The 15,992-nt window shown below is 49.7% G+C and overlaps 1 protein-coding gene across 1 annotated transcript in view; it reads left to right on the top strand.

Annotated features, from left to right (window-relative positions):
• The window catches only part of TENM3 (teneurin transmembrane protein 3), a 494,169-nt gene extending 490,677 nt beyond the window's left edge, over positions 1-3,492 (top strand). The window contains 3 exon segments of the mRNA XM_017854351.1: positions 6-519; positions 522-580; positions 582-3,492. Coding sequence (XP_017709840.1) covers positions 6-519; positions 522-580; positions 582-767 — 759 coding nt within the window. The 3' untranslated portion in view covers positions 768-3,492.
• The last annotated feature ends 12,500 nt before the right edge of the window (positions 3,493-15,992 follow it).

Below are 15,992 nucleotides of genomic sequence, written 5' to 3'. Positions count from 1 at the left end.
CGCAGCCCATCTTCGGAGTGCAGCAGCAAGTGGCGCGGCAGGCCAAGGCCTTCCTGTCGCTGGGGAAGATGGCCGAGGTGCAGGTGAGCCGGCGCCGGGCCGACGGCGCACAGTCCTGGCTGTGGTTCGCCACGGTCAAGTCGCTGATCGGCAAGGGCGTCATGCTGGCCGTCAGCCAGGGCCGCGTGCAGACCAACGTGCTCAACATCGCCAACGAGGACTGCATCAAGGTGGCGGCCGTGCTCAACAACGCCTTCTACCTGGAGAACCTGCACTTCACCATCGAGGGCAAGGACACGCACTACTTCATCAAGACCACCACGCCCGAGAGCGACCTGGGCACGCTGCGGCTGACCAGCGGCCGCAAGGCACTGGAGAACGGCATCAACGTGACGGTGTCGCAGTCCACCACGGTGGTGAACGGCAGGACGCGCAGATTCGCGACAGTGGGAGAATGCAGTTCGGTGCGCTGTGCGCTGCACGTGCGCTACGCCATGACCCTGGACGAGGAGAAGGCGCGCATCTGGAGCAGGCGCGGCAGCGCGCGCTTGCCCGGGCCCCTGGGCGCGGCGAGCAGCAGGCGCGTGCGCGACGGCGAGGAGGGCGCGCGCCTCTGGACGGAGGGCGAGAAGCGGCAGCTGCTGAGCGCCGGCAAGGTGCAGGGCTACGACGGGTACTACGTACTCTCGGTGGAGCAGTACCCCGAGCTGGCCGACAGTGCCAACAACATCCAGTTCCTGCGGCAGAGCGAGATCGGCAGGAGGTAACGCCCGGGCCGCGCCCGCCGAGCCGCTCACGCCCTGCTCACATTGTCCTGTGGCACAACCCGAGTGGGACTCTCCAACGCCCAAGAGCCTTCCTCCCGGGAGAACGAGACTGCTGTTAGAACCCACACCCACACCGCGAAAACAAGGACCGCTTTTTTCTGAATGACCTTAAAGGTGATCGGCTTTAACGAATATGTTTACATATGCATAGCGCTGCACTCAGTCGGACTGAACGTAGCCAGAGAAAAAAAAATCATCAAGGACAAAGGCCTCGACCTTTTGCGCTGGGCCGTCTGCTCCTTTCGAGGCACTGTATTTAACTTAACTTTTAAAAAGAAAAAAAACAGTGCATACAGTGTTTCCAAATAGTCCCGAATTGTCGACCTTTGCTTACAAGAAGTAGTCTGTCTGCATAGGATGTGATAGCTATCTCTGTTCATTTTACAATGTGGGGCAAAGTTACTGTTTCTAGACAACCAACTGCTTTCCCTGTGCAGCTTTGTAGAAGGACATTGGCGCAGTGACGTCTGCGGCGGGATTTATTAATGGGTTTTACAATGCTAGCGTGGTTTGCCTTCGGGGAAAAAAACTGGCAACTAGAATCCTCGTCACTGATAAGCAAAGGAAATCCTGATTTTTTTGTAAATTATGTGAGACAAGTTGTTTATGGATTTTTATATGAATTACAATTTACTGTACATCAAATATTAGTCTCAGAGGAGTTAATTTATGTAAAGTGTTTAAAAGTTTATACTTAAAATAAAATGATAAAAACGTGAACTGTGTGACTTTTTTAAAAGGATTGCACCTTTTGTTATCTGTTATAGCTGTACAGTATAAATTATTATATTGTAGAGATATAACAACTTATGCCTATAATGTCCAGAAGTGTTAATATTTTTGTATTAGGTTGAAAAAATGTGCAAGCTTCTATCACTAAATGGATAGGACCGTGCAATTCTAGGTGGGTGGCGAATCAGAGAGCTCCTTTCTCTTCCCTCTCTCACACATCAAGCCAGTGTCCTCAGCATTGTCAACTGAGAGGCACAGGAGACAACTAGGGCTGGTGGAATGTAAGGGAAGATTGGAAAAAACGGGAGGAAGGGTTCTCTGGCCCTCTCTCAACCTTGCCAGTCGATGGGGAGTTGATATAATTAACCCCGGGGTTTTTACTGTTGCTGTTCCAAAGTTCTGTCTCATGATGGAGGAGAGACCACATCAGATGCTGGGGAAACAGGAGGAGGAAAGGATCTAATGTAGTCGTGATCCTAAACACATGTCTTAAGATCTAGGAAAGACAGCAGAAACCGAGCAGTGGTGGGTGAGCAGATGGAGCCGGTCAGGGTTACTCTGCTAGTTTTGGGTTTGTACCCTTGGTCACCAAGAGGGACAAAAAAGGGAAACAGAAGCTCCTCTAAGCCCACATGACCAAACCATCTTGGGGCTGGTTTGAATGACAGCCTCTGCTCTGTCTCGGGAAAGCCGGGGGTGGCAGATCCAGCTGGAAGTGAACTGGCAGCCGCGCCCTCCTGCACACAAGCATGCTCGCGTGTGGGAACCAGCCCAGCCGCCATCTGCATTTCCGTGTCAGCTCAGCTCTGACAAATCTCTTTCCTGAGCACTAAATTCAGCCACAAAAATATTTTTAGAAGATATTTCTCAGTTCATTGAGCTATATAGTACACACTGTTTTCCTCTATGTATAATGGTGATAAAATATAGCAAGTGAACATGTCGTAAATATAAAGGTTCAAGTGATGTATTGAAAATAATTTTCTAACTGCTTTGTATGTATCACATACTCTAAATTGCACAGTAGGTGTGTTTATTAAACAGATTGGCTGGGAAAGTTTCAAAATAGCTACTGAATTTACGGTATCAGTGCTATTACTGTCTTTGTGTATTTGGTAGAGCATACCGAAGTAATTAATCCTCTAATGAATGCTGATATTTTATTAGAATGAAAGCACAGATTAGCATTAATATTTTTTATTCCGGAAATCCTTTGGCAAGTATTATGAAGCCCAAATTTAGAAACCTATGAGATTTCAAACCACATAAACATGATTCTGTTTTCCATTTTATTTTTTAACTGTTAACTTAGGTATTTGCAGTTCTGTTCCGTGGAACTTCTGCAGGCCTGTATTTAGCATGCTGTAAGTACTTTTGGGTGAAATAGGCTCTGAGTCTAAATTCTCAGACATGTTTCTGATGTAGTACCATGAAAAGCTTGTGCCACATGACAGAAGTGAAATCATAGTCTTAACCTCTTCTTGACATGGACTGGTCTTCACACGGGCACCAATAAATAACAGATTTGGAGTATCTCCTGGTGCTTATTTTAGATGAAGTCAAATCAACCCAATTAGTGTCTTGTTAGTAGGTATAATGAGCCTATTTCTTTCTAAAAAGACTTGTGATCTGGACATGCTTTTACGAGAAATAGTGACCTTGGGGAATATGTAAACAAAAGACCTTTTCTAAGAGTTGGGAGGGGTGGGGAGTGTATAATGAAAAGAATTAGCTTACAAAAAAGAAATTGATATTCAAAGTATTTTAGGCAAAGCCAGTCAAAATGCTTTCATGATATTTTGAGATGTAAATTTTGTCTGATTTGTATTGTTCTTTTCATTTGCCTTCTTAACTTTATATGTGACCTGAATTTTCCATAACTTGATGACTATAGATTGCATCTAGGCATTCCAATAAAAGCCAACCCAATGTGTGTGTGCTTTTATATTTTTTCAAATCTTGGGCTAGCCGGCATTGCTTTTGTGTTTAACGTGGAGGATGCAAATAGATGCAGTCGTTGGGGAATTGATTTGTCTGCAACCCAGTTGGTAGTAGCTTTTTCTCTTTTTTGTCCACTGGTCAGACTGCTGGCTCAGCAGAGTGAACTTCACAGGGGACCCTCCCATGGCCTACTTTAAGAAAACAGTAAACACAGCCCCACAAAGCCAAACACACTAACTGTAAAGAAGAATTTACAAAAGTACCGCCCATTCCTACTCGAGAGCAGGCCTCATTCCTGTGATCCTGGCAATAAGCGTGCTTAATTAAAACACTTGATTAGAAGAATCAGTTTGGGCCTGATAGGCTTGCAGCCTCCTGGAGATGTCAAAATCTACATACAGACCGGCTGATTGTTCGGCAATTCTGGCCGGCAGGCCAGGGCTGTGATTTTAGTCGGAAAAGGCAGACTTCATCACACTTGCTTTCTAGTGACAACCTCAACTGCATAACATGTTGATCCAACAAGAATCAGGTCATTCCACTTGGCAAACTGGTCTATCTTCTTCTCCTCGAATTAGACTTTAACATGATCAAAACGGAAATCCAGAAAAACAGGTGAATTACTGCTTTCCTTCTCTACACTCTTTTCCCTAAAAAGTCATGTCTGAACAAATGCAAATAAAACGGTGCCGGTAAAAATTATACCTTAGAAAAAATAATCAGAATATGGGATATGCTGCTGCTACATCCCGTGAAATTTGTGTCTTTACATTCACCACACATTTCCTAACAGTTGCATGGGGTTCTAACTGCCAGACCGCAACAGAAGGGCAGCACCTGAATATAAGCACCTCAAATCAGGACCAGTCCTCAAGCGCTTGAAAAGATGAGGAGAGGAGCTGGAGGTTACAATGAGCTGTGATCGCACCACTGCACTCCAGCCTGAGCGACACGAGACCTTGTCTCTTAAAAAAAAAAGAAAAAAAATTTTAATGAAAGAATGCCCTTGATGCTTTTCCTATTCGTGCCCATTCTTCACTCTGTTCACCATCTTTTCTTTCTCCTTTTGCCCTGGGCTACTCCTGAATGCAGTTGTTTCTCTCGCCTGCTGACAGCAAATCAGCTGTCTGAGGTGCTTTTGGAAAGGAGGGATTCAAGAGAGGAAGCCGGAAGGCACTGATCCACATCGTGTTCTGTCTGGGCAAAACCACCCAGGCGGTGCTCACAGCTGCTCACATGCTGTTGCACAGAGGAGGACAAGGTCCACCTGGACCAAGAACTGCCACCACCCACCTGGCAGGGCTGGGGGGTATCATTTGAGCTCTAGTCGAGTGGGGTGAGTCTGCCCCTGGGAAGCCTCAAAGGGCAACATACTAAGATCTCACCCTTTTCATAGAAATCCAAATTTCATCCCACTTTCCTTCAAGGAGTGATCTGATTCCAGCATCCCAGTCCACAAAATGCATCCCATCCCAGAAGCTGGAGGTGGAGGGGACTTACAGACATTTGAGTTGTCCAAGTTCACAGAAGTGCCTCAAGTTAAGGTGAGCAGAGATTCCCTTGAGCTAGTACCCTCCACTGCGTCACAGCCTCCTCATAATGCTACCCGGGCAGGTACCGCAGATACTCCTTACCGCCCCCCTTCCCATGGACCCTTGATCTTTCCAAAGCTGCCATCATGTATAGCTAGGACTAGCATTTTTCATTCTATAACCTGATGACTTATATTATGTCAGGTTGTGTCCCCCGGACACTAAACAAAACAGGTGCCTTGAATGGCCCTCTGCCTGCCGGTATTTCTAGCTCCTCACAGCTCTTCCGTATAGATAAGCAAGTTTGGCTGGCCATCATTTCCGAAGGAAAGACCACTGGGCTGTTTACCTAGGTTTTCCAGAAGTTTTCCATTTGGCTTTGAACACCCTACCAGACCCCTGGAAAAAAATAAATAAAAATGAGTTATAAGTCATTATCACCCATTTCAACCACAGAATTAAGCCAGAGTCCCAAAGAGGTACTGATAAGCCATTTGAATTTTCTACCTTCTCATTTAAGCCACATAATGAATATCCTTCCTTTGCCAGACTTCTCATTTGCTGTTTACCACCCCTGCAAGCAATGGTCTCTTGATGTTAGTTAATTACGAATAACTTTTAGGTAAATTAAGTAAACCTTTTCATTTATGAACCGACTTAGAATCCTGTCGTGGAGGAATACGGGGTTCCTAGAGTCCTGTGGATGGAGAATTTACTATCAACCGATTCTAAGCCTAGAGTAACATCATTATTCAGTTTAGAGTTAATGGGTTCCTCAAAGCAAATTTAATAAATCCTTCTGGGATCTAAGCTCAGGAAAATTAAAATTAGAAGCATAAATTGTGACTTTTAGGGCAAGAGACTGACTTGGTAACAGTCCCCGTGCTTACAGGGTGAATTGTGAGCTAGGCTTAGCAGGCCCTGGACACAGACATTCATCCTGTATTATGCAGGGAAATCTCGTTCTTCTACCTGTGTGCAGAGATTTCCTGAATTCCACCCACAGCGGCCATTTCTCTATGGCATAGCCCACCGCACACAACTGACAGGATTTACAAGTGGTCCGCTGGGTCAAAATGAATTCTTTAAAATTTTCACAAGTTAACTCTATCAATGGGGTATGCGGGGAGCATAAATGCCCAAGGTGTTAACATGACAGGTTCTCGGGCGTGACTGAAAGGCTGAAAATGGGGCGCTCAGTGGAAGTCGGTGAGGAGGCTCACCAGGCTCTCTTCAACCTCGAGCACCGTGATTAATGACTGCGGGCTGGAGGATGCCCCGTCCCAGACCTTCCTCCCACACGAACACTAAGGAAAGTCTAGTCTACCCGTTCTAGAGAATATTCTGCAGAAATCGTCCCCAGAACTCTCTTTGCATCCAAGATGCTCGCGCTTGCGCGCTCTCTCGCTCGCTCGCTCGCTCTCTCTCTCTCTCTCTCTCTCTCTCTCTCTCTCTCCCCCCCCCCCCCCCCCCCCCCCCCCCCCACCCCGCCCCGTCTCCTTTAGGGCCTGGAAGGAAGGCCTCCCTGGGTGGGCCAGGGGGACGTCGAGGACTCAGGATCTCAAAAGGACCTAGAGTCAGTCTGTCATCTCCAGTTTCTTAATTTATTGACAAAAGATTACAAACAAGCAAATTGTAAAATACCCTTATTCAGCTATGACATGATTTCCAAGCTCAAAATAAAAAATAAAAAAAAATCAAGCCTGGCGTTTAACTTCAGTCTGGAGCATTGACAGGTGACAGGTCACTGCAGAACACAGAGGCGACCCAAGGCAGAGAACGGGAAGGAGTAAGGGGAAGACAACACCCTTCCCTGCGTCCTCCCTTATCTGGGGCTTCCCACTGGCCTTCCCCTGGGGTTCCCAGAACTCTGGCTTCTGCGGACATGGAAAAGCCGTCCCAACATCCTGCGGCCCCGTGGGCAGGGTTCCTGAGACGCCCCCTCCTGCAGACCCCGCAGCCCCTGCAGCCCCCAGCGGACCCCGGGCCGGCCCTGCAGGGGATGGCGGCACTTTCAGGAAGGGCTCTGGCGCCCCCTAGTGACGCGCGGCCGTGGTAGGGAACGTCCTGGACGCCAAAGGGGTAGCTCCCGGGCCAGAAACCCAAGGGAAAGCGAAGAGAAGGCGCCGCTGCCCGCCACTCTCCACCCAACCGCGGCGGGGCCGGCTGTCTGACCCTCTCTTCCCCACCTCTGCTCTGCCCCCCGAGTTTCACACTTAAAGCGGAGACTTCTGCTTCAGCACCGCCTCACCGAGGCCTGGGCCCTGCCAAAGTGGCTCAGGTAAGATTTCCCTGCACGTCGAGCAGACACTGTCAAGCCGCATTGCTCTCACTCACAGATCAAAATAAGGCCCTTCCTCCCAGGAATTGTCCTCGGGCTATCTGGGTTCTGCAGCCCCCTGAAAACAGTGATTTCTGAACTATCACATTGTTTCCCTTTTACTTTTCATGTTAACAGTCCTGTCGCTGGGAAGAATGTCCCAGAAGAACGGATCACTTAAATTCAGAGTGGCGTTTTTATTTCTGAGGGAGCTGGGCTCTCACGGAACGTGCTAGAGTGACAGCCTGGAAGAGCGAAAGCCGCCCCACCCCCGCTTCCCCGCAGCTCCCCAGCCGCCTCGGCCTGGCCTCCCTGCAGCAGTGACATCCAGTCTCCCTCCTCTACCCAAGCCCCCGGCAGCCACCAAAGCCACCGCGACGCAAAATTGGGGAGGGGTTCAACCTTTTGCCCCTGGGTTGTCACCCAGAGAAGCCAACAGATGGTAATCTTATATCGCAGCCTGTTTGCTGGTGTCCTGCCTTCAGAAACAGTCCCTGAGTGCAGCCCGTTGGCATTTTGGGAGACCAATAAATAGGCCCATTTTCCTACCCAGGTTCTTGCTGAAATGAGAAAGAAGGCCAGAGACGGCTCAGGAAAGCCAAAACATCACCCAGATAAAGGCAGGTTTGGGATGCAGCAGGCACAGCTGCATGTGAAATCCGAAAGGGCCACTAACGGGACGCCAAGATCAGCCAGGCGCCGGCAGCAGTGATAGGATGACGGGAGGCTCCCTGAGCCGGAGCCCGGTGCGCGCGTGCTCAGCTCATTCCTCCCCACTCACCAGGAGGGCAAAGCGCTCCCCTGCCCACTAGGAGCCAGGATGACAGGGAGGCCAGGAGTGAGATATCTCTCTTTCTCTGTCTGTATCTCTCTCTCTCATACACACACACACACACACACACACACACACACACACAAGCATCACTACGGAGGCTGTGGCACTAGGAGCAATATTGCACCAGGTCTCCAGCTCCGGGTTTGCCAGACGCTGTCCCCACAGCCTGCGGCCTTCAGCCAGGTTGCTTCCCGCCCTGGGCCTCTGCCAAAGCCAGAGACAGGGGCTCTCCAACCGCAGCAGTGGGCGCCTCGCCTGCTGTGACAACTCTGGCTCCGGGCCTGCTGGGGAACCCAGTCCTAAACACAAGGTCTTGGGTCCTAAGCACAGGCTGGCAGCCCCGGATCGGGAGGCCCCGTGCATACATCCGCTCCCGGCCTGAGTCCCTCGCCCTGGCTCCCACCCTGCCACCCCATGGCGCTGCCTGCGAGAGGCGCGGGGAGCCGGGATCTGGCCTTTTCCAAGGCGGCTGCTGCCCGTTCCTCTCGTGCCTGTTAGGACGCGGACAGGAGGCTCGCCGGGCTCTTTAAATCAAAGGGAAACAGGACTCTCCTCGCCACCACTCAGGCTCTTTCTGCGGCCTCTGCCAATTAGTGCTCCAGTTAATCACACTTAGCAACTCCCTGGAGAGGCAGCGAAGCCGGGAGGAGCCCGGCGCGGGAGGCCCCCTCTCAGGCCCGCTCTGCCGAGACTGAGATGGCCACTTGACTCTGCGCCTCGGTTTCCCCATCTTTACAGTGGACACAGACCTTGGCCCCCAGCCTCCCGGTGCCAAGACGCTGCGTGTGTGTGCACACACGTGCATGCATCTGTGTACACGTGTGTGCGTGTGTGTATGTGTGTGTGTGATGTGCATATGTGTGGAGTGTGTGCGTGCATGTGTGGACCTGTGTACGTAATGTGTGTGCACATACATGAATATATGCATGTGAGTGTGCACGTGTGTGTTTGCATATGTGTATGTGTGTGGATATGTGTATGAAATGTGTGTGCGTATGTGTGTGTATGCATGTGAGTGTGCACGTAGGTGTGTGTTTGCGTATGTATGTGCACGTGTGCATGTGGGGGTGTGCATGTGTGAACCTGTGTACACATGTGTGGACCTGTGTAGACACATGTGGACCTGTGTACATACGTGTGGACCTGTGTACTTAACGTGTGTGCACGCATGTGTGTACATGTGAGCATGCATGTATGTGTGCATGTTTGTGTATGTGTGTGCATGTGGGGAGTGTGCATGTGTGGATGTGTGTACATAACGTGTGTGCACATGTGTGAGTGTATGCATGTGTGCACGCATGTGTACTGTGTATATGTGTGTGCTCATGCTATGTGGGTGTGTGCACATGTGTGCATGTGTGTTCGTGCATGTGTGTTTATGTGTATGTGTGTGGTGGAGAGAAAAAGCTAAAAGAGCTCATGGTGATAAGGCTACCACCCAAACGTCTTGCACCATCTCCTGAGAAAGTCCCTGAGCTGTGGGGAACCCCAGCCACAAAGCTCAGCCAGGTGAGGAGGCCCCGGGAAGGGAAGGGGGTTGCTCTCCCTGCAGCCCCCACCCACCAGGGAGGGAAGTGGTGAGCAGGACTCCCTGGCACGTCCTCACACTTCCTGCAGGACGGAGCTTAGTGGCTGCCCTGTTCCCACCCCGGAGCTCACTGCTTGCCGTTTGAAGATGACGCAATCTGACTCTCGGGTGTGAATATTTATAACCGCACAGGAAATGACACGGAGCACAGCCACCTGCAAACACAGCCCTGCCAGCATCCTGGGCTCTGCCCTGCTCCAGAAAAGGAAACTTGAGGAGGAAGAAAGTGGGCAGAGGAGACAGCACAGGGTCCCTGGGTCCACGCCTAATGGCGCCCAATGTTGTCCCCCTTTTTCTGGCAACCTTAAAGGCCAGAACTAGACTGAACCCCAAGGGCATGCCTCACCAGTTCTCCCTCCTGGGCCCTGCCTGGTCTGGGGCAGCATCAGACCTCACTGGTCATCACCACGTTCAAGACCCTGGCCATGAGGATGCCCAAAATGGTGGCCCCCTGAAAACCAGCCAAGTCCAGTGCCAAGGCGGTTGAAAGGGCTCTGCCTCACAGTAAAATCCACCGTGTATTGGTGGTGTCACCCTGCCATTTCATAGTACCCCAGACAAGCATCCTTTCTACTTCTGCCCACAATTACTTGTGAGAGTCAGGGCCATGACCCAACCCTGAGTCTGTCACCATCTCCACACCTTCCCAGGGACCCTGGGCAGGGACAGGTGGGATGCAGGCAGAGCAGGAGCATCCCTGAGAGGGCCCTCCGGGGGAGTGCTGCTTACTTTCCACTCTCACCATACACACTCACACTCACACCACACACCACACACCATCACCACACACACATGTACACACAAACACACACCACATACACACCAAACACACCACATACACACACACCACACACCACACACACCATCACAAACACACCATATACAGACACACACTCTCACCACACAACACACATACCCTCACAACACACACTTCACTACACACACCTCCTCACCACACACATACACCACACACATAAACCCCATACAAATACACACAACACACACAACACACACACCCTCACCACACACACACCAACACATACCATCACCACACACACCATACAAACACACACACACCACACACATATGCTATCACAACACACATACCCTTACCACACACACAAGACACACACATACCATCACCACACACACACCCTCACCACACACATACCACACACACACCTGCACCACACGCACACCACACACAAATACACTCACCATGCACACACCCTATCACCACACACACCACACACCCTCACCACACATACACACCCCACACATACACACTCACCATACACACACTGTATTAGTTTGTTCTCATATTGCTATAAGGAAATACCCAAGACTGGGTAATTTATAAAGGAAAGAGGCTTAATTGACTCACAGTTCCACATGGCTGCAGCAGCCTCAGGAAACTTAAAATCATGGTGGAAAGGGAAGAGGCACATTTGACATGGCGACAGGAGAGACAGAGAGTGTGTGTGCATAGGAGGAACTGTCAAACACTTATAAAACCATCAGGTCTTGTGAGAACTCACTCACTATCATGAGAACAGCATGGGGGAAACCACCCCATGGTCCAATCAACTCCCACCAGGTCCCTCCCTCAGCACCTGGGGATTATGGGGATTACAATTCAAGATGAGATTTGAATGAGGATACAGAGCCAAACCATATCATTCCACCCTTGGCCTCTCCAAAATCTCATGTTCTCACATTTCAAAACCAAGCATGCCTTCCCAATAGTCTTAACTCATTCCAGCATTAACTCAAAAGTCCAACTCCAAAGTCTCATCTGAGACAAGGCAAGTCCCTTCTGCCTATGACCCTGTAAAATCAAAAACAAGTTAGTTACTTCCCAGATACAATGGGGGTACAGACATGGGATAAATACATCCATTCCAAATTGGAGAAATTGCCCAGAATGAAGGGGCTACAGGCCCCATGTGAGTCTGAAATCCATCAGGGCAGTAAATATTAAAGCTGTGAAATGATCTCCTTTGACTCCATGCCCCACATCCAGGTCACTCTGATGCAAAGGGTGGGCTTCCATGGCCTTGGGCAGCTCCATTGCTGTGGCTCTGCAGGATACAGCCCCCTCTGGCTGCTTTCATGGGCTGGCATTGGGTGTCTGCAGTTTTTCCAGGTGCATGGTGCAAGCTGTCAGAAGATCTACCATTCTAGGGTCTGGAGGATGGCGGCCCTCTACTCACAGCTCCTCTAGGCAATTCCCAGTGGGGACTCTGTGTGGAGGCTCTGACCCCACATTTCACTTCTGCACTACCCTAGCAGAGGTTCTCCATGAAGACTCTACCTATGCAGCAAACTTCTGCCTGGACATCCAGGCATTTTCATACGTCATCTGAAATCTAGGTGGAGGTTCCCAAACCTCAATTCTTGATTTCTGTGCACCTTCAGGCCCAATACCACGTGTAAGCTGACAAGGCTTGGGGCTTGCACCCTTTGAAGCAGTGGCCTGAGCTGTACATTGGCTCCTTTCAGACACAGCTGGGATGCAGGGCACCAAGTCCTGAGACTGCACAGAGCAGCAAGCCCAGCCCACAAAACCATTTTTATCTCCTAGGTCTCCAGGCCTGTGATGGGAGGGACTGCTGTGAAGACCTCTGACATGCCCTGGAGACATTTTCCCCATTGCCTTGGTGATTAACATTTGGTTTTTCATTACTTATGCAAGTTTCTGCAGCCAGCTTGAATTCTCCTCAGAAAATGTGTTTTTCTTTTCTATCACATCATCAGGCTGCAAATTTTGCAAATGTTTATGCTCTGCTTCTCTTTTAAACATTAGCTCCAATTCCAAACCATCTCTTTGTGAATGTATACAACTCAAGGCTTTTAAGAGCACTCAAGTCATATCGTGAGTGCTTTGCTGCTTAGAAATTTCTTCCATTAGATACCCTAAATCATCTCTGTCAAGTTCAAAGTTCCACATATCTCTAGGGCAGGGGCAAAATGCCACCAGTCTCTTTGCTAAAGCATAACAAGAATCATCTTTATTCCAGTTCCTAATGAGTTCCTTATCTCCATCTGAGACCATCTCAGCCTGGATTTCATTGTCCATATCACTATCAGCATTTTGGTCAAAGCCATTCAACAAATCTCTAAGAAGTTCCAAACTTTCCCACATTTTCCTTCCTTCTTCTGAATCTTCCAAACTGTTGCAACCTCTGCCTGTTACCCAGTTCTAAAGTCACTTCCACATTTTTGGGTATCTTTATAGCAGCACCCCACTCTCTGTGGTACCAATTTACTGCATTAGTCCCTTTTCATACTGCTATAAAGTGTTGGCCAGTTGGGTGCAGTGGCTCATGCCTGTAATCCCAGCACTTTGGGACGCTGAGGCAGGCAGATCACAAGGTCAAGAGATCGAGACCATCCTGGAGAATATGGTGAAACCCTATCTCTACCAAAAATGCAAAAAGATTCGCCAGGCGTGGGGAATGTGTGATAGAGATATTTGCCATATCTCCCTGATTATTCAGAAAAAGATCTCCAGTGGATCAACACTTCCCCTGAAATGGATCCAGAATGGGTGGTGGACTGATACTAATGACCAAACTATCCTACCAGAAAAATTAGGACAACAAGTGTTAGAACACATCCACCAAACCACCCACCTGGGTGCCCGGCGGATGATAGACCTGATCAGACGCTCCAAGCTCAAGATCAGACATGTAGCCGAGACGGCCAGCAGCATCGTGACAGGTTGCAAGGTCTGCCAGCTTAGCAATGCCTATCCCCAGCCTCAGGCTGCAACGGGAACAAGGCTCAGGGGAACCTGGCCCGGTATCTACTGGGAAGTAGATTTTACTGAGATAAAGCCAGGAAAATACGGATATCGGTACTTACTTGTCTTTGTAGATACTTTTTTCAGGGTGGACTGAAGCATTCCCAACCAAAAGAGAAACCGCTCAGGTTGTAGCAAAGAAAATTCTGGAAGACATCCTCCCCAGGTATGGCTTCCCCGTCCAGATAGGGTCAGATAATGGGCCGGCCTTCGTTGCTAAGGTAAGTCAGGATTTGGCTTCCATCCTTGGGGCAAATTGGAAACTACATTGCGCTTACAGGCCCCAAAGTTCAGGACAGGTAGAAAGGATGAATCGGACCTTAAAAGAGACCTTAACTAAACTGACTATGGAGACTGGCGCTAATTGGGTGGTCCTCCTCCCCTACGCTCTGTTCTGGGCCCGTAATACCCCTTACAGACTGGGCCTTACCCCTTATGAAATCATGTATGGCAGACCCCCACCCCTGGTTCCTAGCCTAAAAGATGATTTGCTCAAATCTGAAACAGAAAATGTCTCTGAACTCTTATTTTCCCTACAAGCCTTACAGAAAGTTCATCAGGAAATCTGGCCCAAGCTGAAGGAACTATATGAAACCGGTCCCCCACCGACACCCCATCCGTACCAGCCGGGAGACTGGGTCCTGGTTAAGCGACACCGACAAGAGACCCTAGAACCCAGGTGGAAGGGACCACTCCAGGTACTCCTAACCACACCCACCGCCCTGAAGGTAGAAGGCATCACGTCGTGGATCCACTACACCCACGTCAAACCAGTGGACCCGACCTCCGACCTTCTTGGGCCAATCACGGCAGCGACTGGAGCACCGGCCACGTGGACTGTGGACAGAGCTAAGAACAACCCCTTAAAACTCACCCTGCGCCGGCAGCATAGCTCACTGCAAACATGCAGCTAGGTAGTTTAACCCTAACGTTAGTCGCCCTAGTGGCCGCTGGGGCAAACACAAAACCAGCTCCTAATCCATTTGTCTGGAGATTCTGGCTTTATGAAAACCAAACCCACCCTGGGCAACCTCATGAGCCCGGGAAACTATTGGCCAGTGCTGATTGCCCCTCCTCAGGGTGTAGTGACCCAATCCTGCTAAATTTTACTGGTTTTCAGATAGCCAAACCAATGGTGCCAATGATATGTTTTGAGTTTGATCAAACTGAATACAGTTGTAAACATTATTGGTGGCACCAAAACGCAGGCTGCCCCTATGGCTACTGCAACATGCACAAACCTCGGAAGTGGAGGCCAGACACAGAAGGATGGAGGGCAAGATCCGAGAACTGGAATTTCGGGCAAGGCACCCGAGACACAGGTGGAATGTATACCTGGATAGTCAAGGACCCTTGGAACTCCCGCTGGACCATGCCTCAACATGGGGCTGTATACTATTCCCCTTCCTCCAAGTGGCCTAGCAGCCACCTCTATCTGTGGCGTGGCCTAGTTCAGGTACGGCCCCTGGTCCATGGAGATATCCAACGACAGGAGAACAGACTAACGAAAGATTTAAGTCCTTTGTCCTGGTTAGAATTATTACAAGAAGGATTAGAACTTGCTAACCTTACAGGACTTCACAACTTGTCTGGCTGCTTTCTGTGTGCCACCCTAGGGCGCCCACCACTAACCGCTGTCCCTCTGCCATGGGAATCCTCTACCCAAACTAACAACCTTCATAATCCCTTGAATGCCCCTATTCCTAATGTGCCACTGTACCTGAACCCCAGTCAGGAGAAGTTTCCCTACTGTTTTTCAGGCACTAACTCCAGCCTCTGCAACATCACTGTAACGCCCCCTAATACCACCCTAAGGGCCCCGCCGGGCATATTCTTTTGGTGTAATGGAACATTATCTAAGAACCTATCTGGTCCCTCTGTTACCACCCTACTGTGTCTTCCTGTCACATTAGTTCCCCGGTTAACTCTACTAACTGCCGGCGAGTTCCTGGGGTACACCGGCAACTGGACTAGTACTGCTATTCACCCAGCCCCTAGACCGAGACCAGCACGAGCCATATTTCTCCCCCTCATTGCGGGAATCTCCCTCACCTCATCCCTCATTGCAGCTGGACTGGCAGGGGGAGCCCTAGGTCACACCCTCATAGAAAGCAACAAATTGCACCAACAATTTGCCGTTGCTATGGAGGAGTCGGCTGAGTCCCTTGCCTCCCTTCAGCGACAGCTCACATCCCTAGCTCAGGTAACCTTGCAGAACCGGAGGGCCCTAGACCTACTCACTGCTGAAAAAGGTGGTACATGTATGTTCCTAAAGGAAGACTGTTGTTTCTACATAAATGAGTCAGGGCTTGTAGAGAACCGGGTCCAACAGCTATGCAAGTTAAGCATAGAAATGAAAAAACAGCAATTTGCCTCAGCTGCAAACCAATGGTGGAATTCCTCTATGTTTTC

This window comes from Rhinopithecus bieti, unplaced genomic scaffold (assembly GCF_001698545.2).
Source record: "Rhinopithecus bieti isolate Rb0 unplaced genomic scaffold, ASM169854v2 scaffold_38004, whole genome shotgun sequence".
NCBI classification, from domain to species: domain Eukaryota; kingdom Metazoa; phylum Chordata; class Mammalia; order Primates; family Cercopithecidae; genus Rhinopithecus; species Rhinopithecus bieti.
Note: the sequence above shows the minus strand (reverse complement) of the source record. Positions and strands in the feature narration are given on the sequence as shown.